Below are 24408 nucleotides of genomic sequence, written 5' to 3'. Positions count from 1 at the left end.
GGGATTCTGGGAGTTGAATAGGGATTTAGCGTGGTGCAACTTTCTCTTGCTCCTTGCAGATTCTGTTTTATACAAATTTAAACTTTATATGAGATTCAGCATCTAGGCAGCTACTTATCCAGCTGAAATGATTTAGAAAACACTCAGTTTTATTAAATTTATTTCAAATTCTTTTATCTCTCCTCTGAAATGTAGTCCTCAAAATAAAAATATCTTCACTGGACTTAAGGAACTAAAATAAATTCTGTACTGTTAAAGACTATTTAAATATTGACTGTAGCCTAAGGTGTTAAGCTTCACTAGAGGAGAGTGTAATCATTTCCTTTGTTTTACCTTCTGAGACCATTACCGTTAAATCCATTCTCTCTATATCCAACTGGGATTATCTTTTTAGCCTAAAGTATTTTTCATTTTATCTAAACTCTAAGCCACTATCTATTCTTTTCATGCTGAATTCAAGTATGAGAGAACACAGGGTATTTGGACAAACATAAACTTCAGGTGGTATTTTTATATCTTTAAGAAGTTATATATTTATGTATATGTACACATATATATGCACATGTATGTGTATACATTACAGTTATGGTAAAATCTGTGTACCAGGCTCAAATTTTTCTAAATGTAATTTTGGGCTCTCCTTCAAGCTTTTTGTGTTTGTGTTCATAGTTATTTCTGAAGCTTCTGTACTGTCTTGCTCCATTGACCTGTGTAGTTTTCCAGAATAATAATGTTCAGCCTTAGATTTTTGTCTGGATAATGAGATCTTTCATTTTGAGCAATAGCCATTTTTCACTTAACTCCTACAAGTAAATGGCTACCTTTTTCCGTATGCATTTGTATGTCCATAGTTCTTGGGGCAGACTATTTCCAGTGAAAACAGATTTTCCCCACACTAACTTTGTCCATTCAGAATTTAGATCGAATCGGAATTATGCATTTTTTCTTTTTAATCTATTGTGACCTGTGAAAACTAATTAAACACTCCTTAGAACCTCTAATTTTAACTAGAAAGCCATTAAATAATACCTTTTATTTTGAAACCAGGGTGTTGTAGTGGAAAGGACTTAAAAAATTTTGGAAACCCCACTAGAAAAATGCATAATTTATTGCCTGTTACCTTTCCTGAATTCAGTGTTTGAGGGATGGATGTTTGTCCTTACCAGAAGAGCATCACAAAGCATTGTATAGTTGTTCTGTCTACATACTACTTGTTTAATTTTCAGTTGTTTTCTGTTTATGAAAACATTTGTGTGAGCAGATGTGTTGAGATGTCTTTTCTTTGCTAATAATTGAGGCCAGTACGTAATTTCTCACTTGCTTCAATATGCTTTTCACTATTCAATTAAAGTTGTTTTGAGTAATTTTTATTGAGCAAGATTTTGTTTTTGAAGTGGCCCCACACACTTAACTGGTTTTAATTCTACAGTTTATTCCAGTGAGATAATGGTATATGCCTAGTAAGAGCCCTTCTGAGCATTTTTGGGTGGATCCACTATATTTTATTTGCTAGTCCTCTTATGTTTGAAAATGAATACACTGTTCTTTGCTGTAAACTTATGGGTGTAAATATGAAAGGAAGTGTCGCAAGTTCTCTTTGGGGTCTTGGAGTCAGCTGTTGTCAGAAACATGATTTCAAATAAAACTGGGTAAACCGTAGGTTTTTTCTTTTCTCTCTTATGAGTAGTGACGTCAATAAGAAACAGATTTGACCATAAGGAAAGTGTTGAATTCTTTCTTCCAAAATGTTTGTTTTGAGGCTACATTGACAAAGTCAGTGGGTTGGCTGTAATATTCTGATACTCCCTGCGACACTGAGTGTAGAAGTTGAGTTCCTCCACAGCTTTGTGCAATGTGGATATCATGTTCCCAGAAAAATATCAGGTAATTGAGATAGTTTGTGGTGTAATAGGGAAATCTGTAACAAAGTGCTTTAACTCCAGTTTAAAGTGATCATAATTCCCTTGCACTGTACATTAGAAGCCATTTATGAATTTTGTACATAACAGCATTTGCCCAAGTGGATGAACTGAAGAAGATTATACCAATGAAAAATGGTTTTTAATTGTCCGCTGTAGTCAACAAAGCCAATCTTTAAACTGTCATGTCTACTGAACAGGCTGCCTGTATATCGAGAAGATTCCAGGAGAATAATGAAAAGGAATGTAGAAGACTCAGAAATTTTTATCTTGCAGTATATGTTGATATAATGGAGTATTAATACTGTCCTCACAGCTAAGAATAATACAGAAATATTGCCTTAAAACTATCAGCCAAACTAAGAATCTTGTCTGTGACAAATATCTCTTAACTGCTCCTGTAGCCAAGGGATTTCTCCTGGAAATATCTGAAAAGGGAAATGAAAGCATGAGAATAGCTTTTGAATTTGCTACCTCTTTGAGGAGGACAGATGCTTAAATCTGATTATTGAGGGCTCTGCCATTATTAGAACTAGTGGAAACCATCAAACGTTGCTCTTTCTCTGTTGACTTTACCCTCTGTGGTGGTGGTCACTGGTTCGAGTGACCTCCTCAGTTGGTTGTACAAGACTTCCTCAACTGGAAGATTTTGTGATTGTTGTTAGAAGAATGTGGTGAGTATAGCAGAGAAAAGCAAGAGAGCATCCTTCTGGCTACAGCTGTTAATTTTAAGTTAATTCTACAGGTGAACAAGACTGTATTTATGTAGTTCTGTAAAAATTTTTGGTATTTTGCATTTCATTGTTGCTAACTCCTGGCAAACAGATTGTGTGTACTTGCTAAAGGGCCAGCCTTGCCATCTCTTGTAAACAATGTTCTGTTTTGAAGGTAGCTCTGTGTAGATGTGGAATAAAGTAACAGAAATAAGGGGGGAACAATTCATGTGTTCCATACCATAATATCATGATTTCAGTATCATTTGTGGTATTCAAGGCATCCTTATGTTAGAGGGGAGATAAAACACAGGCAACATAAGCTCTGTTGGACACCAATTGGAGGCCTGTAGAGATACCATAGAGCCTCTAAAATGACATCTGAGTCCGACCTCAGCTGACCCAGCAAATTAAAAGAGTAATTCTATCCAAAGTGAATGAAACATAGCAGAGACAGGAGTCTGTCTAGAATTAAGATCAAACATGTCATCAACCCACAGAGGATAAATCCAACTGTTTACTCTTAAAAATATGCAGGAATAAATAGAATACAATAGCATTCACTGGTTGTACAATCTGGACAACTTGTGAACAAAAGCTGAGAAGAAATACTAGTTTATGTTGTACTTGTCCTTGATTGAATTACCAATTGTTCTGTTTCTATTTTAGGTTACGGTCAGACTGGTCCAGTGGTTCAGAGAGGTGGATATGACTCCATTGCTGCTGCTGTTTCTGGTCTCATGCATATCACAGGGCATGAGGTATGGTGCTCAACCTACAAATTTAATACAATCTTTGTGCCATATACCAAAACTACTGCATGGAACAAGTTAGCCTATGCTAACACATCTGTTATGCAAGCCCTCCTGAGTCCAACAAGACGTCTCACCTCTGGGAATCTAAGATATCTCACTCCAGGCTTCCAAAGCCAATGTCCAGAAACAGAAAATGAAAGAAAAAAAGAAAAACCCTAGATCTCCAGGGAATAAATTGACAATGTATGCTAATCTGTTAGTGGCCACTTGTTGTCACTTCAAGAGCTGTAGTAGACACGTTGATGCCTGGATGATGGAACCATATGTGAAATCTCACTGATGGTTGAATATTGATATTCCCTCTTTGAAAGAGGGAACTGTGAAGCTATGTAGATAACTCTGACAAAAAGTTTTTTCAATCATTCTGCCTGGAAATAAGCAGAGAGATGCCATTAGTGGTTCTGGAAAGCTTTATGTGCTGCTAATCCCACTGATCTTTGGTAGTTGCAGTAGTGCAGGAAGTGTGACAGAGGTAGTTTTGTATCTGGATTCTAGGGGTACATAAAATGTGTGTCTTCACTTCAGAAAAATGGTGGCCAAATAAGCATTTTCTTATGCTGCCTTGAATCACCTACAGATGCAAGGAATATGGCCTCCAAATGTCACTTCTCAAGTAAGGTGGTGTTACAAGTCTGTTCTGTGCATTGTAAATGCTACAAAGTGTTCTGTGGTGGTGCTCCTGATGCTCTGGAAGCAGTAGGGCAGATCTCTAGAGTATGAACTTGCATGCCCTAGATAAACAAGGAGTTCATAAAGTTTCTCTACTTAGTGTCAAATACCCATGTTTGAGTAGGTTGTTCAAAGCTAACCACACATGATTTGGGCTCAGCTCTACTGCAGGGTTGATAGTCTGCCAAATAGAGTTGTTTTCTGCTGAGAATAATGGCAAACGTCAGAACTCTGTGCTTGTGGCAATTATTGTTACCAGAGCTGTCCTTTCTATTAGGAAAAAAAAAATAAAAATCAAACATTGTTTGACTGAATAAGCTGAAACATCTTGTGCCCAGTGTCCTGAAACTGTTTGTCTATTTCTACCATGTTATTGGTACATACTTATAGGATGCCCCACCTCAGAACATGAGAAGACATGAGTGTAGTCCTTACGGCTCTTACTTCCCTTCAAATGTGCAGTGCACATATACACTAAGCAAAGACTGATCACAGTAACTGTAGTGTAAGTAAATTTTACATCTGGACCATTGTTTGCAGGGTGGAGATTAATACTTCCAGTACAATGCCAGAAACTTCATGCACACTTCAAAATATACCAAACAAAATTAAAAGGGAGTATAAACTGATAGAAGGAGCAAATGCTGTTAGTGCAACATGAATAAAGGAAAGGATGTTGAAAAATTGAAAAACGTAGGATTCTTGTAAAGCTTTTCAATGATATGGGAATGACAGAAAATACAACTGTTATACTGAATAATTGCATGTAAGTTCTATTATGAGAGTAATAGTCCTTGGTGGCCATTATGAAGATGGATTTTATTAAAAGATTATTAAGATCCACACTGGAAAACCAGATGTTCGCATCACCTCACCAAGACTTGAGGCAATGTAGTCATAGGAATTATTTAATCATTGTCAGTAACAGCTTTGTCTGTTCACTGGGGGCTTTTAGTAATTCATTCAAACTTAGTCACTCTTTTACATGATTAAAATAAACATGCTAAAACTTGCTTCTTATTTTTCTTTATTTGAAGTTGTTCATACAGTATTTCCTCAGTTTCTCAAAACCATTTTTTGATGTATAGAGGGACAGTTTTCTTTCAAAGACTCAAGTAGTCAATGACTCCAAAGAAGCAAATGTGGCTTTTCTTGATGTTGTGAAAATTACTCAAGTGGCTTTAAAATTGTATTGTATACTTGTTTGAAAGTTACTTTGAAAGAGAAAAGTAAAATCTTCCATGTTTTTCTTACATTTATGTTCATGTGACTGAGTTATGTTTAAAATTCCACAAAACTAACTCTGAACAAAAGCAGAAAACCTTGTTTCAGTCAGCATGTAGAAAAGTGGCCAAAATAGAGAAGAAAAAAGAATCTTGCTCACTCTCATACTGTGTTTTTTTAAAATAAAGCTGAAATTATTTGTTGACCAGATAACATGGAATTTTTATACTAAAGGTAATATGTTCATTTGAAGCATACCCTAGTAAATGAGAGTATGATTTTTTTTTTTTTAATAAATTAGAAAAGGCCACTCTTATAAACTGAAAAAGGAAAAGTTATAACAGACGGTGTTGGTTTTGTATTGCATTGTAATAGCTATAGATAATTCAGCATATCATCAGTACAACAGTGCTCTGTGGAAACTTCTCTTCGGTAAACAAGCCATTGAATGTGCTTGCAGGATGGTTTTAGAGGCATCAACTCATGCAACAGACAAATTATAATGAATTTGAGCAGGAGCAACAAAATAATCTGCATACATGACTGAAGTGCTTAATATTGAGGTATACATATTTACAGCTCCTCACAAAACATTTTAATAATAGTATACTAAAATTTAGTCATGTATACATTTAAAAAATGTATAGATCCAATAGAAATACATATTCCTGCATTAAAAAAAAAGTCAATGGCATTTTTTACCTTTTTCCTGCCTGGAAATAGAAGTTACTGATATCACTTAATGGTAATAAGTTTGAAATGCTTCTGAACATATTCTGAACCTGGAAATCAACCTATAACTTCTGCAATATTGTGAAGTTACAGGCACAAACAGATGCATTTGTGGTAGTGTGGTTTTTGCTGGTTGTACAAAACCAAACACGGTAGAATACTATCTTTAAGTCATGTGTTCATGTACAGAAATATACATGGAATTCCAGCTCTTACACACTTGCTTGATTACTTCTGTATTAGAAATGTATGACACCTGTGAAATTTGAAATTCTAGAGTGTTTTTGAGGGGAATCTGTTTTGTAATCAGTAACACAAACCCATTTTGAATGAAAGTAGTTGCTTCAGGCCACATTCAGGTTTTCTTTACATAAATTAAAATATGCTAAAGGACAAAGTTTGCCCTGATGACACTTTTATTGTCCTGGATAACAAAATTTATAGATATATCCTAGTTAAACACCACATTCAAGTTTCATATTTGATTAACAGAAACTTTTTACTTAATATATTCAGATATATCAGTGCCAGATGAATATTTCTATGACTCATTAAGGCAATAGCTTGAAATTAATTAAATAAAGCCCAAATTGAATACAAATCCCCTTGCATCTCCAAGTTGATTATTACATGGAGTTTTCAATATTCAAAGTATCTTTATGGTGGTGCATTCTTTCCTGCTGAAGAAATATTTTTGTTTTACTGAATATCAGACAGCAAGACATGATTGGGATCTACAATCCGGAGAGACCATTTTTCAGCTTAAATCTGAACAAACTATAGCAAAGGAGTACACCTGGTATATAGCTCAGAGCTGTTGAAAAATACAACCATTGCTGGTTCATATTAGCTCCAGCAACTATTTCACATCTGTAAAGACTACTGGACTTAGAATGCTATTATTAAGCATGTCATTTCAAAACAATTTTCATTTTTAATGGATGATTTTTATATTATTGTTGTAAGTTTGGGAATAGAAAATATGTCAAAGAGCAAAAAAAAAGACTCAGGAAAGGACGCTTCCAAAACATGTTGTGGCTATCTCTGGGACAGAATATGTTGACAAATTGTAAGGAATTTTGCAGGCAGCAAAAATTAGGCATAAAAGTGTAAACTGGTCATAAGATTGAGCAATAGTAAAGCACAGTGATGTAAGAAAAGGTCCACTCTACTGGCGTGAATCTTTTTCTTTTCAAATGAGAAAAGGGCATGTCCTGGTGCTGCACCTAATTAGGGTTCAACTCAGTCTTTGAGCCTCGATGCAGCTTTGTTTGCTTAAGGCACTTCTCCCTGACTAGGGCTATATTTCGTCTTTCTACCCGAACAGTAATACCACTTTTGGCTGAGAGGGGTGGCGGTGTTTGTTACTTTTGAGTAATTACCTTGAATCAAAGATACTGTATAGGTTCTTACTTTGTTCACATAACTGAAGTAAAGTTAGCTACATAAAAGTACTGCTGTGCTGTCAGAAGCTCTGTCTAAAGGGAAGTATTTCTCTGTTTGTGGAGCTGTATCCTTCATGTAAAGCAGCTTCATCTCCCTTCTTCTGCAGGACAGAGATGAAAGCCTGAACGAATCTGTTTCACAGTACTTACAGCTAAGCATCCTACCACAGAAAGGCTGGTTTATGGTACAGGAGCTGATTAAAGCTGATTAAACGGTGAAAAATGGCAGCTGGTCATGAATCTTAGTAGGAAAGACCAAGGAAGGCTAGAAATTGTGTGGACTTGTTCAGAATTATAGGTTGTGAAGTGTTAGGGTAAAGTAAAGCTAACATGTTAAAAATAACAGTAACAGTATAGTGCTAGTAGTTTGTAGGAGTGTTCTGTAAAGGGAAATCATGAAAGTATTTTGGAAATAAAAGTGAACTTTTTACTGAGGCAAATGAAGTGTTTGCTTTTAAACAGTAGGTAGTTTAGTACTTGATGAGGAAGGTGTGGGAATCAAGCAAATTCATATGTAATAATCTATTGGAATAGCCCTGATTTCTGAATCTTCAAAGTGTAGTTTTCTCATTCAAGGGTGAAATTAATGACACGTTGACAATGGTGAAAAGTGTTTTCAAACTAGGAATGTTGCTGCACATGTGTTTGCAAAATCTAAAGTATTTTTGATTTTTGTCTCGACTCAGTAAATGTAATGAAATTACTGTAATGAAGAAAGAACAATTTAACAAACTGAGATCTTGCAGCAGATAATAGGGGGGAAACATTTTTAGGTTTGTTTTCTTTTTTGCATTTTATTTCTTAGTGATAGCTCTGCAGAGCAAAAACATTCCAGTGCTGATTAGTTTTCTCAGCAGGCCTTTGCACACATATAAAAGAGAACAAGTTTCTTGCCTGATTTCCCCCAGAGCTGGGTACAATGAGAGTGGTAAATGGCTGGAACCTTTGAGTTGTCTTTTCTACTGGGAAGGTGAAGTGGCTTGGTGTAGAGTGTGGAGAAGGAAGAAATAAGAGGTTCTTCAAAAAAGTAGTACTTCCTAAAGCAGTGTTCACCTTAATGTTGTGTGGTTTACATATCAATCTATAGATATCTAGGCTATAGATAGCCACAGACTGATCCTTACTGCAGTTTGAATAAGAGTAACTCAGATTTTTTTTTAACTTTGTCATATTTGATACAGATTTTATAATTTTTAGTCACTTCCATGATAAAAATAAAATAGCAGCCTTTTCCATCTTACATAGGAAATATTGTCTTACTGCCTTTTATTTCAGAATTATTCTATTAATGCAATAAATTAATACAATAAAATTATTTTAAGAGAAATATCATAACTTATATATGACTTGACACCAGACTTATATAAATCCCGTTGGAGTGCAAAAGAGAAAAGATGGTGAAGATTAATTTTCTTACATGAAGTCAAGACACTCTTTTAAAAATAATTTTAATAATTATCAGTAACTCTTGCAATCTTGACTACATGATTACTATTACAATAATTACACTTAGAAGTTTAGATATGGCTAATTAAAATAATTCTGTAAATTAAATTTTATTGAACTTATGCTACATTAGTTTAAATACATTCATGGGTACTTCACAAGCAGTTATTATTTATCAATTATACTGATTTTGACTTGTCTTGGTTTTTGAGGGAGCTAAAAGTCTGGAACAGTCCCATTAGCTTTGCACTGCTATTTTTCTTCAAAACTTGAAAATTAAAAAAAAAAAATTCTTCAAAACAAGGAACTGCTGTCAGAACCTGATCACCTGACCTCAAACTTTTCAGAATAGGAAATGGGAGAATGTCTCAGAAGAAGCACTTTTAAGATCTTATGATAAAAGCCTAGCTGGACTGAAATTAGAAGTTCATTTTGCCATTGATTGCTGAAGGGTTGTATTTCATGCCAATGATTACAGAAGTTCTGAAACACATGAGTAAAATGAAGATTCTTCCCTTGATGCCAGAAAAGGGACGACATACTGAAAAAGGATATTTGAACCAACAGCTTTTCAGTGATTTCAGTCAGAAGGTCAGGAATTTGCCTGTCTTTACATATGTAGTGTTTACATGTCTAAACAAAAAGTTGTTTTTTTTTCTTACAAGAAACCTGAAGTGTGTATACTGGAAAATACAACACTGACCTTTGACTGGGGGAGGGACAGAAGAGAAGGGAGAAAAAGGGAGTGAGAGCAATGAAGCAATATGGTTCTGCCTTTCAAACAGACAGGCACCTGTGTCAGCACACTCTGGAAACTTTAGACCTTTGGCTTCTGGGCGTGACAAAATTCGGTCTTCACTGGCTTCTCTTGTGTCTAACATTATCTCTTTTCTTTTTGCACTGGTGAGTTGAAGCATTATGTTATTAGGGACAAAAAGTTACATAACAAATCATTCACAATTTGCAGTATGCAGCATCATAAAGTGACAGTTCTGTGTACCTGCTGTAAGAATATCTGGGTTTCAGTGGTAGTTCTTATACTCCAGTTCACTCAAAGATACTGATTTCTGGCATTGACTGCAACTCTTTGAGTGCAACCATCCAGCCAATTTCTTATCCACCGAGTGGTCCATCCATCCAAGTCATGTCTCTCTAGTTTAAGAGACCAGGATGTCATGTGGGTTAGTTCTGCACAAGTCCAGGTAGATGACATGAGTCACTCTTCCCATATCTACAACTGCTGTAACCCCATCATAGAAGGCCACTAAATTTGTCAGGCACAGTTTGCCCTTAGTGAAGCCATATTGCCTGTCACAAATCACCTGCATACTTTCCATGTGCCTTAACATAGCTTTCAGGAGGATCTGCTCCATAATCCTGCTGGATATGAAGATGAGACTGATGGGCCTGTAATTCCCTGGATCTTCTTCTTTCTCTTGTTAAAAATGGACATTATGTTTCCCCTTTTTCTTGTTAGTGTGAACTTCACTGGGCTACCATGACTTCTCGAATATGATGGATAGTGGCTTAGCCACTTCCACTGCCAGCTCCCTCAGGACCTGCATCTGATGTATGTCATCAGGTCCAATAAACTTGTCCACATTCATGTTCCTTAGATGGTCTTGAACCTGCTCTTTTCCTACAGTGTCTGGGTCTACAGTGTTGTCTTTCCAACAAGTACTAGGATGGCTGAAGTCTCTTATGAGAACCAGGGCTTGTGAATGTGAGACCACTGTTGTCTCTCTGTATAGGGCCTCATCCACACTGTCCTCTTGGATGAGCAGCCTGTAGCAGCATTGTAGTGTCACCTATAACTGCCCTCCCTATGCTCTCCATCAGCTTTTGATCCATCCCCAGGTGGAACTCCATGCGCTCCAACTGGTCATTTATATAGAGGGCAACACCGTGTCCTTATCTCCTCTGCCTGTCCTTCCTAAAGAGCTGATATCCTTCCATTCCAATACTCCAGTCATAGGAGTCATCCCACCATGTCTTTGTGATGCCAATAAGATCATAGCCCTGCACAATTGTACTGTTTCTGCTTGTTTTTTTCCCTTTTCTTTGTTTGTTTTGTTTTGTCTATTGTTTTGTTTATCTCATTTTGTTTTGGGGTGTTTTTTTCTTTAGGATGGGGAGCCAGTTAGAGCGGGAGTAGCAATGACAGATCTTGCTACTGGTCTGTATACATATGGAGCAATTATGGCTGGTTTACTTCAGAGGTATAAGACAGGAAAAGGACTGCACATTGACTGCAATCTCTTGTCAACTCAGGTAGGAGTTTTAAAAAAATTTCCTTTTGTTTCCTTATGTTTGAACCTAAACCTACCATTTGGACACAAATTAATGTGCATTAGTTACTACAGCTAATGATGACAAATAATAATGACAGTAATGGCATTAGTGATAGTTTCCTTATTCTGCCACTCTGGTAGTGAGCATTTTATATGACATGGTTATAGTTACTGTTGCATTAAGTTTGGCTTTCACTTTTTACAAAGGATTGCCATGTTCTTGGAAAACACAGGTTAATCAAGGTTTATAATATCTCTGAGATTTTAACAGTTGTAGTAGATGATTTGAGATAAGACAAGTATAAGTGGTGAAACTGGTTTTGGGACCTTAGCACTGGGTGGTGTTACCACCAGAGTGGCTGAATAACTTGAGCAAAATCACCCAGAGTAATCAAGTATCACCTAAGTTTCAAAGTAATGTAGTGCAGGAAGTCTGCCTTTTGGCTCCGGGAATTAAAGAATAAAGTAAACTTGAAGATGCAGCATTTTTTCTAGACATATTGAGGACAAAATTGTTTTGATCATGAAAGATATACCATATACTGCAAATAATAAGAACTTTAAATTTTCTTTGAACACTTAAGCACCAATGGTACAATGATTTATAATTTGTGAAAAGAAAGTGATGTTGGTATGAGCTGCATGTGATTGGATGATATGTTGTCTTGCCGATGTAGGTACTTGCTGGTACCAAATGGGTATATGTTACAGAGGAATTTTTGTTTATGTTTTAAAATGTGCATCAAAATTATATGAAGTTCTAATCAAAGCTACTACAGTGCTCCATTTTTTTCATCTTTATTCAATTGTATTTTTCTTCCCTGTCTGTCAGTACAGTTGAGAGATGACAGTGCCCATTGTGCTAAAAATTGGCCCAGGTGTTAGCAGGAGGTTGGACAAGATGACCTCCAAATGTTCCTTCCCACCTATATCATTGTATAATAATAGTGATTGAGACTAATGATTGAGGTTGCTCTTGTTTTAGTGCCTACTGCTCTTGTCTAAATACCTACCAAAATCAGATCTGGAAAGGAGGGGAAACCCTTGCTTAAATCAACAAAGAAATTTTCATTTGTTTCAGAACAAATGTTTGTAAGGACTGAATTTAATTATACGTAAATGTATTTGTAAATAGTGTGCCTGCATTTAAAAAATGTAATAAACAGTTTAGAAAAATATTTTAAATGTTTGTTAAATACTTTTTAATACTTAGGGGTTTTTTATGTTTAAGGTATTGTAGTATTCCATATTATGGCAGCTTGTCCTTGATCTTTGTCATTTCTAATTTTATTAAAAGGACTTCTGTTATTTTTTATTAATGTCTTTTGGGTTTTTTGTTTGCTTGTTTGTTTTTTGTTTTGTTTGTTTGTTTTTAATTCCTTATTCCACTGTTTTTGGTTGTTTTTTTTTTTAAATGAAGCTTTCTTGATTTTTATTAGATATTTTATCAGATGCTGAAAGTAAAAAGAGTTGAAGTTGGGTTTTGCTGTAGCTCTTGTATTTCAGCTTGGTACCTCATTTGTCTTTAGAATCTTTTTTCTCTGTTAGGATAGATTTAGCTCTGCACAAAAGTGTTCTTATATTGCAAAATTTCCATCTAGACTTCCACAGCATTGTCCTTTAGGCCACTCACTGGGATACATAGGAAAGGGATTGAAGATCTGGATAAATGTTAGTGAACAAAGCATGTGAGGTGGTGTTTGTCTTCTGCATGCTTAGCTGAAAAAGTACTAAATGGTGAAGGGAAGGTTTAGTAGTTTTTTGAGATTTTCAAACATTAAATTGTTCCATGCTTGTTACCAAATTATACTTGTCCAAAAGTTATTAACAGGTAATTCCATACATGCATATTCTCATTGAAAAATAAGTGGTTTTATTTACTTCAGTGTTGGATAAATTAAACTCACATAAGTTGGTATTTTGGAACAGCGTATGGGTATAAGATGTTATTTTGAAAATGGTGCTTTTGTTTTAGATAATCCTGTTACTTCAGTCCAAATTAATTTTAGGGTGTTGGCCCAAGACTGCAATGAGAACATATATTCAATTGGAAGATGTGTTTGTAGATGAGGTGCTGGAGTACCAAAAATAAACCCATGTGATCAATTCTATTAAAAAAATGTGTTAAAATGAATGAAGTAAAATGTAACTGACCGCTGAGCCTCCCTCAGAGAGAACATCTAGTTTTTCTGGTTAATTTTCTTTCTTTTTGCAAGACTGGTGGTTATTAGTAAGTCTTTAAGGGTGAGTTTAATAACAGTAGCACAAATCTGAACATTAAATAAGTAAATAATAAAATTGCTCTTACAGGACTTCTGATGGTAATGGGTTTTTTAAAGGAAAGTTAAACAATTACTGTGATAAGATCCATGCTTTCACAGGGATTAGGGTTTTACATCCAAGCTAAGATACCTAAAACTAACTCTTCCTCATGTGATGAATGTTTAAAAAGAATGACCTTTAGAAGTTTCTCATGGATGCTGCCAAAATGATAAGGAACCTAAAGTTGTAGACTTTTGGTTTGTGAGGTTCTTGTTGCCATCGATTAATGATGGGATCTAGAGGTTAAACAGAGGTATCATGATAACTTTTCCTTCAGAATGAGTTTCATTGAAGTGTAATATTTTTTAATGAGAAAGAAGGAATTTTCTATGTGTAAAACAAAAGTGTTACTGAACCGTCCTCCTATTAATAGTGTTGCAAAAGCAGGGACTTATATGAAACTTTTTGGTTTTGCCAGCATTTCATGCACTGAGCCAACGTAGGAGCGTACTTGCATCTTTTGTCCAACCCTTTGTTTTGAACTGAGAATTGTGAAGCTGGCCAATACATATGTCTTCATTGGTCAGTGTTGATGCCTTTGATTATGTCAGAAAGGAAAAAAACCCCAGGAATTAGGGCACTTAAATAATTAGAAAATCTTGGAAACTGCATGGTTTATTTTATAGCAAAAAAACCTAGCATGTACATGCCCATCCATGTCTGTGCTATCACTTTTCTGCATGCCTTATAGGATTGCAAGAGGATTTTTTTTTTTTCTGGAGGGTAGGGCTGGAAAATGCTTTTGATACAAATTTCCTGCACAGATATACAAATGACAAAGAACATTGAGCTGAATTCAACTGCCAATGAAAATGATCTGAAGCTTTTTACAAAAATATGCCACTGATTGTCAAGTTAGTTTTGTATTTAACTGGTCTGTGCAGCACCAAATTATCAAGTGAAATCCTGTTCTCTGAAGATATATTATTTTTAGAATATCTTAAAAAAGATGTCTTTCTTTCAAATTCTGTGTAGCAAACACTTCTTGCTACCAAAGAGGATTTCTTTTCCCATAACAAAATAGGATTATATGATTTTGTTGACAGGAGACACAGTGAATCCTAGGATGTGGTTTTGCAGTGAGCACTAACTTTCTATATCTCTCATCTATAAACTTTTAACCCATGTTGTACAATTCCTTTGAAATTTTTGACTTTTAGATAATTCATAGTTGTCAGCTCCTCACCTTTCAGCATTTAAATAGTGTCCTTTAGATGATACTAGTAAATAAGAAGGAAGTGGGTTTTGGATTTGGTTCCAATTATGCAATTGTGCCTTTTCTTCTGTTGTGGCTTAAAAAAAATCTCTTGGAAGTTTTAATATCCTTCCTTATTTAATTACAACCAGGCTTCAACAAATACTGTAATAAGTGTGTTTCTTTTGGACTGAAAATTTGCAAGAAGTATTTTACATTTAACATTTCTGCAATTTTGAAGTGTATTTTTCCCCAGATTCCACAGACAGGATAATGTGGTTAATATTGTTTGTGTTATATGATTGTTCATCAGGCACTTCTCTGCTTCTAATTACTATGTTTTAGTTTGTATTTGCCATAGTAAAATCTTAATCTTCTTAAAATTTTGAAGTGACCCTAAGAAAACCTAGAAAATTGGTATAAATTATTTTCTATATTCCATCTCTGTGCTTATTTTGACAGTGAGTTTACTCAAGTAATGATGAGGTTTAGAAGCTATTAGTTTTTGTTTCTGCGTCACATTTTTCCGAGATCACTGTGTTTAAGGCTTATCTATTTAAGGTGCTTTTAGTGCTGTCTATTCAGGGCTTTCAAGGCATGTCTTTTACAAATTATTGGGTATAGGTGAAACTGGGAACAATTACATACTGCCTGTAGGACATGTATGGCATCACAGAATCCCTGAGCAGTAAGTTGTATGACGAGTATCAATCTTGGAACTTAAATACTGCTCAGGTTCTTGACTGTATCTTGTTCTCTGCTTGCTGACAGTCGTGAGTTGGCTGAATACAAAAAGAAAATCTTCTTTTTAAGAGGTCATTGCTTCTGGTGACTTTGGAGGCCAACTAGGAGGACTGTAACAGAGTTGTCTTATTTTGAGTATGGTTTGAATAAGTGGGTTTTTTACAAGCTTATAAAATGTCATCTTTGCAAAACATTGTATTCTTAATCTCCATCATAATAAAAAATTGAGTATGTGCTATATGGAGATGTCATCTTCTTCACTGTATAGCTCCGGCACTGGAATAAAATCTGAATTAATACAAACATTTCTTTAAACATCTACTGTGCTGTAAACTCTTTGCTTGGCCACAATTCTTAATTATTTCCACTGAGGACATCAGTGTAACTAAGAACAGAACTTATCCCTCTGGGTTTTAAGCAGCTGGTATTTGATTGAATAGACCAGAAGACCATACTAACATGACAGTAACTCAATTTAATATTGGCCTCTGTGGCATGCGTGTTATGATTTCTAATGATTAGTTACGCAGTCATTGGTAGAATATACTCCACTTTGATCTTGGCTTTATTTAGTTGCTTTCTTTACTCTGTAAACAGAGTACATATTCAAAGTGCAAGGGTATTTCTTCTTTAGGTGCTACCTGACAGTAAATTCTCTGTCTTTTTGTGTTCACTACCATTGTTCTTGTGCTAATGAAACTAAGCCTGAATGAATTGCAGCTTCATCTTCTATGTTGATCTGCCTCTGTCATCAATTAGAGAAGGACTAGGAAGGAGATGGAAAAAATACGCCCCTTTATTACTAAAAGAAAATAAAAGTGGCTTTCTGGAGTGGATAGGGGAGAGAGATTGAAGACAAAGAAGGACATTTCTTTTAATGAGTTTATTATTTAGATGACCTTTAAATAAGGGTGCAGTCTTGGAAATGGAATCAAGATGTTTATTACCAGCAGATCAGGAATTGTTCTGAGTATTAGGAGGAGGATAACCTGGGTAGTTGAAAAAAAAGAGGAATGATTTAAGCAATTAGTAGAAGAAAAAGCACTTTTAGTGTACCCCAAGAGCTCACCTGTCCCTCTAAACTCATAGAACTTTTCAGAAGTCATTCTGTAAGTTGGTCAAATTTGGATAGAACCTTTCAACACATTATATGTTATTTGTTAAGATAAATAGCAGGTAAAACATTTTACCTTGGTGGAAGAGATTTCAATTTTATGTAATGGAAAATTTTAAGTTAGGAAGATAACTGGTTGTTATGTGCTGTTAAACCTCTGGAAATCTAGTAAACCTTAACAAGTATGGCATTTTGGGTTATGCTAATGGAATGCTAGCTAAGGTTTCATACTGCTTGATTTGATTATTTCAGATAACTTTGTTCTCTAGTCCTTTCATGAGCCTTGTTGCCCTTCGCTGGGCATGCTCTAGCACCTCAATGTCCTTTTTAGAGTGAGGGGCCCAGAACTGAACTCAGTACTCGATCTGCGACCTCACCAATGCCAAGTACAGGGGGATGATAACTTCCCTAGTCCTGCTGGCTACGCTATCTTCATACAGGCCAGGATGCCATTGGAATACCTGGTCACACTACTGGCTCACATTGAGCTGGCTGTTAACCAGCACCCTCAAGTCCCTTTCTGATGAGCAGCTCTCAAGCCACTCTTTCCCAAGCCTGTATCATTGCATGGGATTGCTGCAACCCAAGTGCAGACCCAACACTTTGCCTTATTGAACCTCAGTCCTTAGCCCACTGTTGAGTCTGTCCAGGCCTCTCTGTAGAACCTTCCTACACCCGAACAGATCAACACTCCCATCCAACTTAGTTTTGTCTGCAAATTTACTGAGAGTGCACTCAAATCCCATGTCCAGATCATCAATAAAGGTGTTAAACAAGACTGGCCCCAGTACTGAGCCCTGGGGAAGACCGCTAATGACCGACCACCGACTGTATTTAGCTCCATTCACCACCACTCTCCAGGCCCAGCCAATCCAGCCAGTTTTTTACCCATTGAATAGTCCACCCATCCAAGCCACGAGCAGCCAGTTTTTCTAGGAAGATGCTGTGGAAGACGGTGTCAAATGCTTTACTGAAATCTAGATAGACTACATCCACAGCCTTTCCCTCAACTACTAAGCAGGTCACTTTGTTGTAGAAGGAGATCGGGTTGGTCAAATGGGACTTATGTTTTGTAAATCCACATTGGCTGGGCTTGATTGCCTGGTTGTCCTGCATGTGCCGTGTACTGGCTCTTAGGATGAGCTCTTCCATGACCTTACCTGGAACCAAGTTTAGGCTGACAGGCCTGTAGTTCCCCAGATTACCCTTCTGACCCTTCTTGTAGATGGATGTTACACTTACTAGTTTCCAGTCAGCTGGAACTTCTCCAGTTAACGAGGACTGCTGGTACATGATTGAAGTGGTTTTGCAAGTTCTTTCACCAGTTCCCTCATTTCTCTGGGATGGATCCCATCAGAGCCTATAGACTTGTGAGTGTCTAGTCAAAGTTCAGTGATTTGTAAAAATGCTTTGCCTTGCTTGGAATGAATATTGGTAGTACTAGATTTCTCTGATAAACATATGTGAAGTTATTTTCATTCAAGCTTACTCTGTAATAAAACATTTTGGCTTTTTGTGGTACTACAATATTTTTTTTTGATTGATTAAAGAGTAACTTCCTTCTTCAGGGTATCACTTACAAATTTGTTCCCACTGTTCAAAAAGCATTATCATGCAGAAGTGCCATGTCTTCCACTCCAGACCCATTGGTAATACTCAAGTCAAATAGAACTTTGGACCACATTTCTCTGACTTGCATTCTGTTTAACAGCTCAGTAGATGAACTGCGTCTGCATTGCAAACAGCATTAAAATGCTCAAAAAGTCATTATGGGCATTCATTAACGCTGCAGAGGCACAGAAATACATTCTTGCACATTGCAAAGCATACTATTTAAAACATTTTGTTCAATTGCATGGATTTGTTTCTTCCGTCATCCCTGTAGTGCATTAGCACCAAAGTACTCAATGGGCAGTGACCGGAGATCTTTCAGTGTTGGAAATAATGCCATTGTTCTGCTGAGAAAATTACTGTAATGAACGGAAGATTTGGCTGTGATAATAGGGGTGGAATATTTGAACATTTCTCACACAACCAAATAGACATAGCTTGTTTCTGTACGTGCCTCCCTACGTATCAAAATAAAAATCTAGAAATCTACCTCTTTATACTGCTGCAGCACAAATTGTTGAAATTACTATTATATTTTATATCTGTTCTAAGATGAAAATTACATTGCCAGGAGCAGATAAACTACTTAAGATTCTTTTTTCTGTGCAAGTATTCATGCTGATAAATGTGGAGACAAAAAATAAGAGTGTTATAAATAGTTAGGTGTATGCATAATGGCCAGTATTCGCAAACGAAGATTTTGGGAAAGGTCTTTTACCTTTCCAGCCTGCGCAATGGATTTTTTAGGTGAGACACAGCCTGCGCTGAACTGAGCCCACCCTTTAATCCTAAGGTTCATCTGCCGGGGCCAAGCAAGCTTGGACAATGGCAGTGAGGTCCTCAGGACGTAGGTTTGTTTAGAGTGACCTTCTCATAGATGGATGACCTCACAGGGCTAACGACCTCCATCTGCCCGGGGGACTGGGAATCGAACCTGGGTTGCAGCGGTGAGAGTCCCGCATGCTAACCACTAGGCCACCAGGGGTCCCAGGTGTATGCATATTTTCATTGTAAATGGCCCTGTTCCTAATGATAAGATAATGGCCCTGTTCCTAATGATAAGATCAAAAGTGAAAAGTATCTCAATACAGCTTCTTTGGAGGTTGACAGCTTTCCACTTCTGATTAAGGAAAATAATCCTTCACAAAATGTATGTAGCATCCAATTTGGAGCCTCTGGATACTACCCTTTGCAAACAACAAGAAAAATTGCTATATTTATTCTGATGCTTGTCTTCACAGGTAATTAAGTTTTATGTGAGCAAAATCTGTTTGTCCACATTGCATTTTTATGCTTTCCTGTTTCCATTCTCAGCTGTCAAATATGGCTACATTTTTTAGAATAGAAAAGAATCATTTAGGTTGGAAAAGAGATTTAAGATCAACAAGTCCAGCTGTTAATCCAGCACTGCCAAGTCCACTACTAAACCATGCCCCTAAGTGCCACATCTTTTAAATACTTCCAGATATGGTGACTTCCCTGGGCAGCCTATTTCAATGTCCAACAACCCTTTCAGTGAAGAAATTTTTCATGTTATCTAATCTAAACCTGCTTGGTTTAGAGGCCATTTCCTCTTGTGCTATCACTTGTTGCCTGGGACAAGAGACTGACCCCCACTTGGTTATAGCCTCTTCTCAGGTAGTTGTAGAGGGTGATAAGGTCCCCCCCAAGCCTGCTTTTCTCCAGGCTGAAAAAAACCCAGCTCCCTTGGTCACACCTTATAAGACTTCATAAGCTTATAAGACCCTTCACCAGCTCCATTACTCTTATCTGGACATGCTTCAGTGATGTGGCGAGAGGATAGGGAAATCTCTGTGTCATAAGTTCTGTCTGCTGTGGGGCCTGTTTCTCTCTCTCTCTCTCTTAATTCCTCATACTCCTCAATTTACTCACCTCCTCTCAGAGCTCTGTCACTGAGCGGAGGAGTTTCTCTACCTGGGTGCACCTCCCACAACTCACATTGGTCTGTGCTTTGTAAGTCTGCTTGCAGTTCTTTGCATGAATAAAAGCCACTCTGAGAACTCGATCTGTGCTATTTTCTAAACAGTCAATGAAATACAACCAGATATCATTGCATAGAATTAAAACCCAGTTAAGTTGTAATATGTATTGTATGCATAGGTTCTCATTGGTAAAAGTTATAATTAAGAAATAATAAAAGAAAATGTGTTACGGTTTTAAAAAACTGTATAAAATGTGGCAGAATAAACTTTTTGTAAATTGCATTTTGCCTGGACTTTGTAAAGCTGAGCATAATATTTCAGTGGATATATATTCTTTCTTAAAAGACTTAAAAACTTAAGGAAATAACTGTAGAAGTTTATGGTCAAGGTTGTCTGATATGTCTATTACCAGCATCTGATTTTAGTTATTAGAACTCTGCCAAAGTTTTAACTGTTTTGGCTGAATTTTCCATGTAATGGAATTGCCAGAAAGGGATTTGTTTTCAAAGTTACTTTTAAGATGATTCATCTGTTTCCAGCATCATGTTATGGGAAAATACATTGATAGGCTTTTTTCTTTTTTCTTTTTTTTTCTCCTCCTGAGAAACTCAGTGCCTTAATTTTTGGATTTTGCACTAACTTTGGAGTTCTTGGTATTTTTAACCTGAAGATTATCTTTAATAGATTTTTTTTTTAAGTGATGAATTCCTTAGAGATGTTCCTGTTTTATTATAAAGCTGACAGGATTTTTTCAGTGATTAAAGTAGTATCTTTCTTTACACTTTCAGAAAAAACTGATTAGTATAATATTTTAATCAAGAAAATGAAATTTATTCTTCCTTTTAAAATGTCTTTCTTCAACTGGAGTTAATTTAAAAGAAATCATTTTTGTTTCCTTTTTCTCTTTAATGCCAGTGCTGTCTAGTAGATTCTGTGATCAGGATTTTGTTTCTTATCCTTCACCTAAAATTCATCTGAAAGTATGTAAGTTTATTGGTTTTGTTTCTTTCTTTGTTTGTTTTAATTGGAGACTGAGGAGAGATAGGATAGATTTAACACTTACTTTCTCTTGAAACTCTGTGCTGAATCGTATATATTTTTGAAATTTCAAGTCCTAAATCTGTTGGTTGCATCAATCTTTGCTATTGTTAATACTAATTGAATCTTAATCAGGAGATGATCTCCGTGCTGTGGGAAGCACAGAAGCATTCATTCTGGTCTTTTATAAGCTCTAAATAGCTAATTAAAAAAATAATTTGTAGATCAGTTCTTTTTTGTTGTTGCATTTCACTGAAGGTAGCAGTTCTCTGTGATGCAAATGCATTGTTTTTGAAGATGCCTCAGTTTCTATGTTTATGTAGTCTAAACTGGTTTTCTTATAAAGCAAAAGGTGTTATCAGCCATCATTTTCATGCTAAAAAAATATCTACATAACTATGTAATTTAAAGTCTGTTTTGCTCTTTTTATCTATCTTCCCCTCTGATAATCCATGTTCAATATAGGGTTTTCAAATGCATTACCTTTGTTTTTCTCATTGATTGTTTTTTTCTATTTTATTGTTTCTGGTTCATTAAACACTGCCTAGCACATCATTTGTGTGACTATGTGATTTGCCGTGTATTGTTTGGTCAGGTGGCTAACTTGAATCATCAAGTCCCACATGCTGCATGTGATTACTGACACAGAGTTGGATACCTGCCTGGTTGGAAGGCACCAAAACAGGACACAATATGAGACCTGTTTTAAAATTGTGGTTATTTGTCATTAAAGATTTGATTTTATCTTTACAAGACTGTACTTGTGACTGGGATTATGCCATTTACTAATGCTTCAGTGCCAGGAGTTTTCTTTTGTGAAGGGTGAATTCATGACAATTTCCTGGAGGTTTGCATTAAAAGAAATCAGCATCACTGGGAAGAAAACGCTTTTTACCCAGAGCACACTGTTCATAACGTCACCACAGACATTTTCTAAAAGACTCTTTTAATAGTAAGTCTTGACCTACTTGATAGTAGTTTTGCATTTTTTAGTTACCTTTTGCAGTCATTCATGGAATTTACAAATCACTAGTTGAAAGCAGCTATGGTACTACTGGCTCTTAAAGGGGAGAAAAAAACCCGTGTGGAGAGGGATTGTGGAGTTATGGGATAACAGTTGTGAATTCGAAAGTCCAGACATACTGCCTTGCACAGATATAGGGACACCACTGATGAGGCAGTAAAGTCTTGCTTGATGGTGGGCAGTGGCTTTGCTGTGCATTGGCAGGTGAGAATGTGTGTTTTGCCTATAGGTGTATGTCACTCTTGAACTGACTTTTAAATCCTGTAGATCTCTCAGCTCCAGGCTAGATGGGAGGCCCTTATGTGCCCAGACATAGGGTGATATGTGTTGACAGCTCTTGAGAATGCTGTGGTTTCCTGCTGGACCCCTGTGTGATGGGCTGCCTTGAATTGTGGCAGCTGTCTTGCCTCTGCACAAGACTGTGGTTCCTGCTTCCCAGTTCACTCTTGCAGGAGTTCGAAACACAATTTCCTGCCTAAAAACTGGTAGAACAGCACCATTCATTGTGGTGCAGTGCCACATCCTGAAACTGATGGGTCAATGCTTAGAAATCGCACGATTAACTGGAAGAGTGGAGGTTTCTTCTAAATGGAGTGAGGTTTTCCTGGTAGAGATAGAGATTTTAGTTTTAATGTTTGTAGTTTTTTTGGTTTTGTGTTTTGGTTTTTTTGTTGTTCTTGTTTGGTTTTGTTTGTTTGTTTGTTTGGGTTTTTGTTTTTTTTTTTTTTTTAATGAAAAAATGACTCAAGGAGCAAGAGCCGGGAATCATCCCATGCATGTATCCATGGAAGCAGCTTCAATAAGGGCAACCAGGGATAACTGCAAAAGAAAAATTAATGAAACTTGAATTTTGATTTATTAGTGTCAAACTATTTATTGCAACACGGAAAGCGGAAAACATTTAAAATCAGTCATTAGGTAAATACTAGTATAGGATCAGTGATTTTAAGAGACCTTTTCAGTGTGCGCCAAATGTGGATTGTGGTCTTGTGTTCACATTTTTCTCATGTAAAGATTTTTTTTCCATGTCACTAGAAGTATGGAAAAGGTGTAAATGGAAGATTACTGGCCTTTGCACAACAGAAGGCAATGGAATTTTCTAGAAGGATTTTTTTGTACAAAGTTACAAATTAATATTTGTGTTACTATTCTTTAGAATAGCATGAAATAAGTTATCTTATTTTGGTTGTAAAAAGCCTGTCTCAAAGTTCCTAATAGTCAGTCTACATGCCTACTTTAAGAAAAAATAAACAAGAATGAGAAAAAAGTGAATTAACTTGGCTTAGAGTCAAAACCTTGTTAAGATAAGTGGCAGGATGGAGACAAAGAATTGGAGGGAGAAGAAAGTAAAGAATATAATTAAAATGTTATTTTTTCCTCTTTCCAGTTACCTGTCTTCTTTTGTTATTCATGTACACTTGTTGAAATTGCATGCAAATGATTGATTGACTCAGCAAACTCATTGTAATAAATTATGTTTGATGTGCTGTCTTGAAAAAAATCTTTTGAAATTCTGTCTCTTTTCTTTGTCTACTGACCTTGTGGCTTTTAATATCTTGTTTCCTATCTGTCTGATTCCATCATAAGCTGAGCATAACTTTTCAGACCTTAATGCAGCTCTCTTTTTGTTCTGGTTTAAGTAAGTCTGTAACACAAATATGTGATTTGGCCATCAACAGTAATATTAGAAAGGAATGTTGAAATATGTGTTCCCTTTATTGATGTGAAATAAAGAAACACTTATCTGTAGATATTTGATAATACATATTTACAGTGCATAGGTCTGTCCCTGCAAGCAAATGAATACAGAGATGTCTGTATCGTTGTATTACATCTCCTTTAATGTTACAAGTTCAAAGGTTACTTTTAAGGATTAATTCTTAATTAAAGGAGAAAAGAAATGGGTCTATAGAGTTTCAGGAAAGCAGTTTTAAATATAGATTTAAAAATACTTAGCTGAATATGTCATACAGATGTACCTAAACTGCAATTTGAGAGATTGATTGTATTATAGATATTTCTGCTGGAAGAACTGTCTGTAGCAGTGAGGTCCTGAGTCTTGAATTACAGGGGAATTTGGAGAAGTAGACTTACATTGTTAAAAACCTTTTTTTTTTCCTAGGGGATATTGTGTCAGTAGAAATATTCAGTTGAGATGTCTTT

The 24408-nt window shown here is 36.2% G+C and overlaps 1 protein-coding gene across 4 annotated transcripts in view; it reads left to right on the top strand.

The window, feature by feature from the left end:
- Window positions 1-24408, top strand: part of SUGCT (succinyl-CoA:glutarate-CoA transferase) — a 318249-nt gene that overhangs the window by 32619 nt on the left and 261222 nt on the right. For 3 of the 4 annotated variants that reach the window (XM_027675843.1, XM_027675841.1, XM_027675842.1), the window contains exons 7-8: window positions 3302-3393; window positions 11091-11234. In XM_027675843.1, the coding sequence (XP_027531644.1) occupies window positions 3302-3393; window positions 11091-11234 (236 nt within the window). The remainder of the gene's footprint in view (window positions 1-3301; window positions 3394-11090; window positions 11235-24408) is intronic. The other variant, XM_027675845.1, reaches the window with a different exon arrangement.

Source organism: Neopelma chrysocephalum, unplaced genomic scaffold (assembly GCF_003984885.1).
Source record: "Neopelma chrysocephalum unplaced genomic scaffold, ASM398488v2 Primary Assembly neopelma1_26, whole genome shotgun sequence".
Lineage (NCBI taxonomy): Eukaryota > Metazoa > Chordata > Aves > Passeriformes > Pipridae > Neopelma > Neopelma chrysocephalum.
The sequence above is the reverse complement of the archived record's forward strand: the minus strand, read 5'-3'. Positions and strand labels throughout refer to the sequence as shown.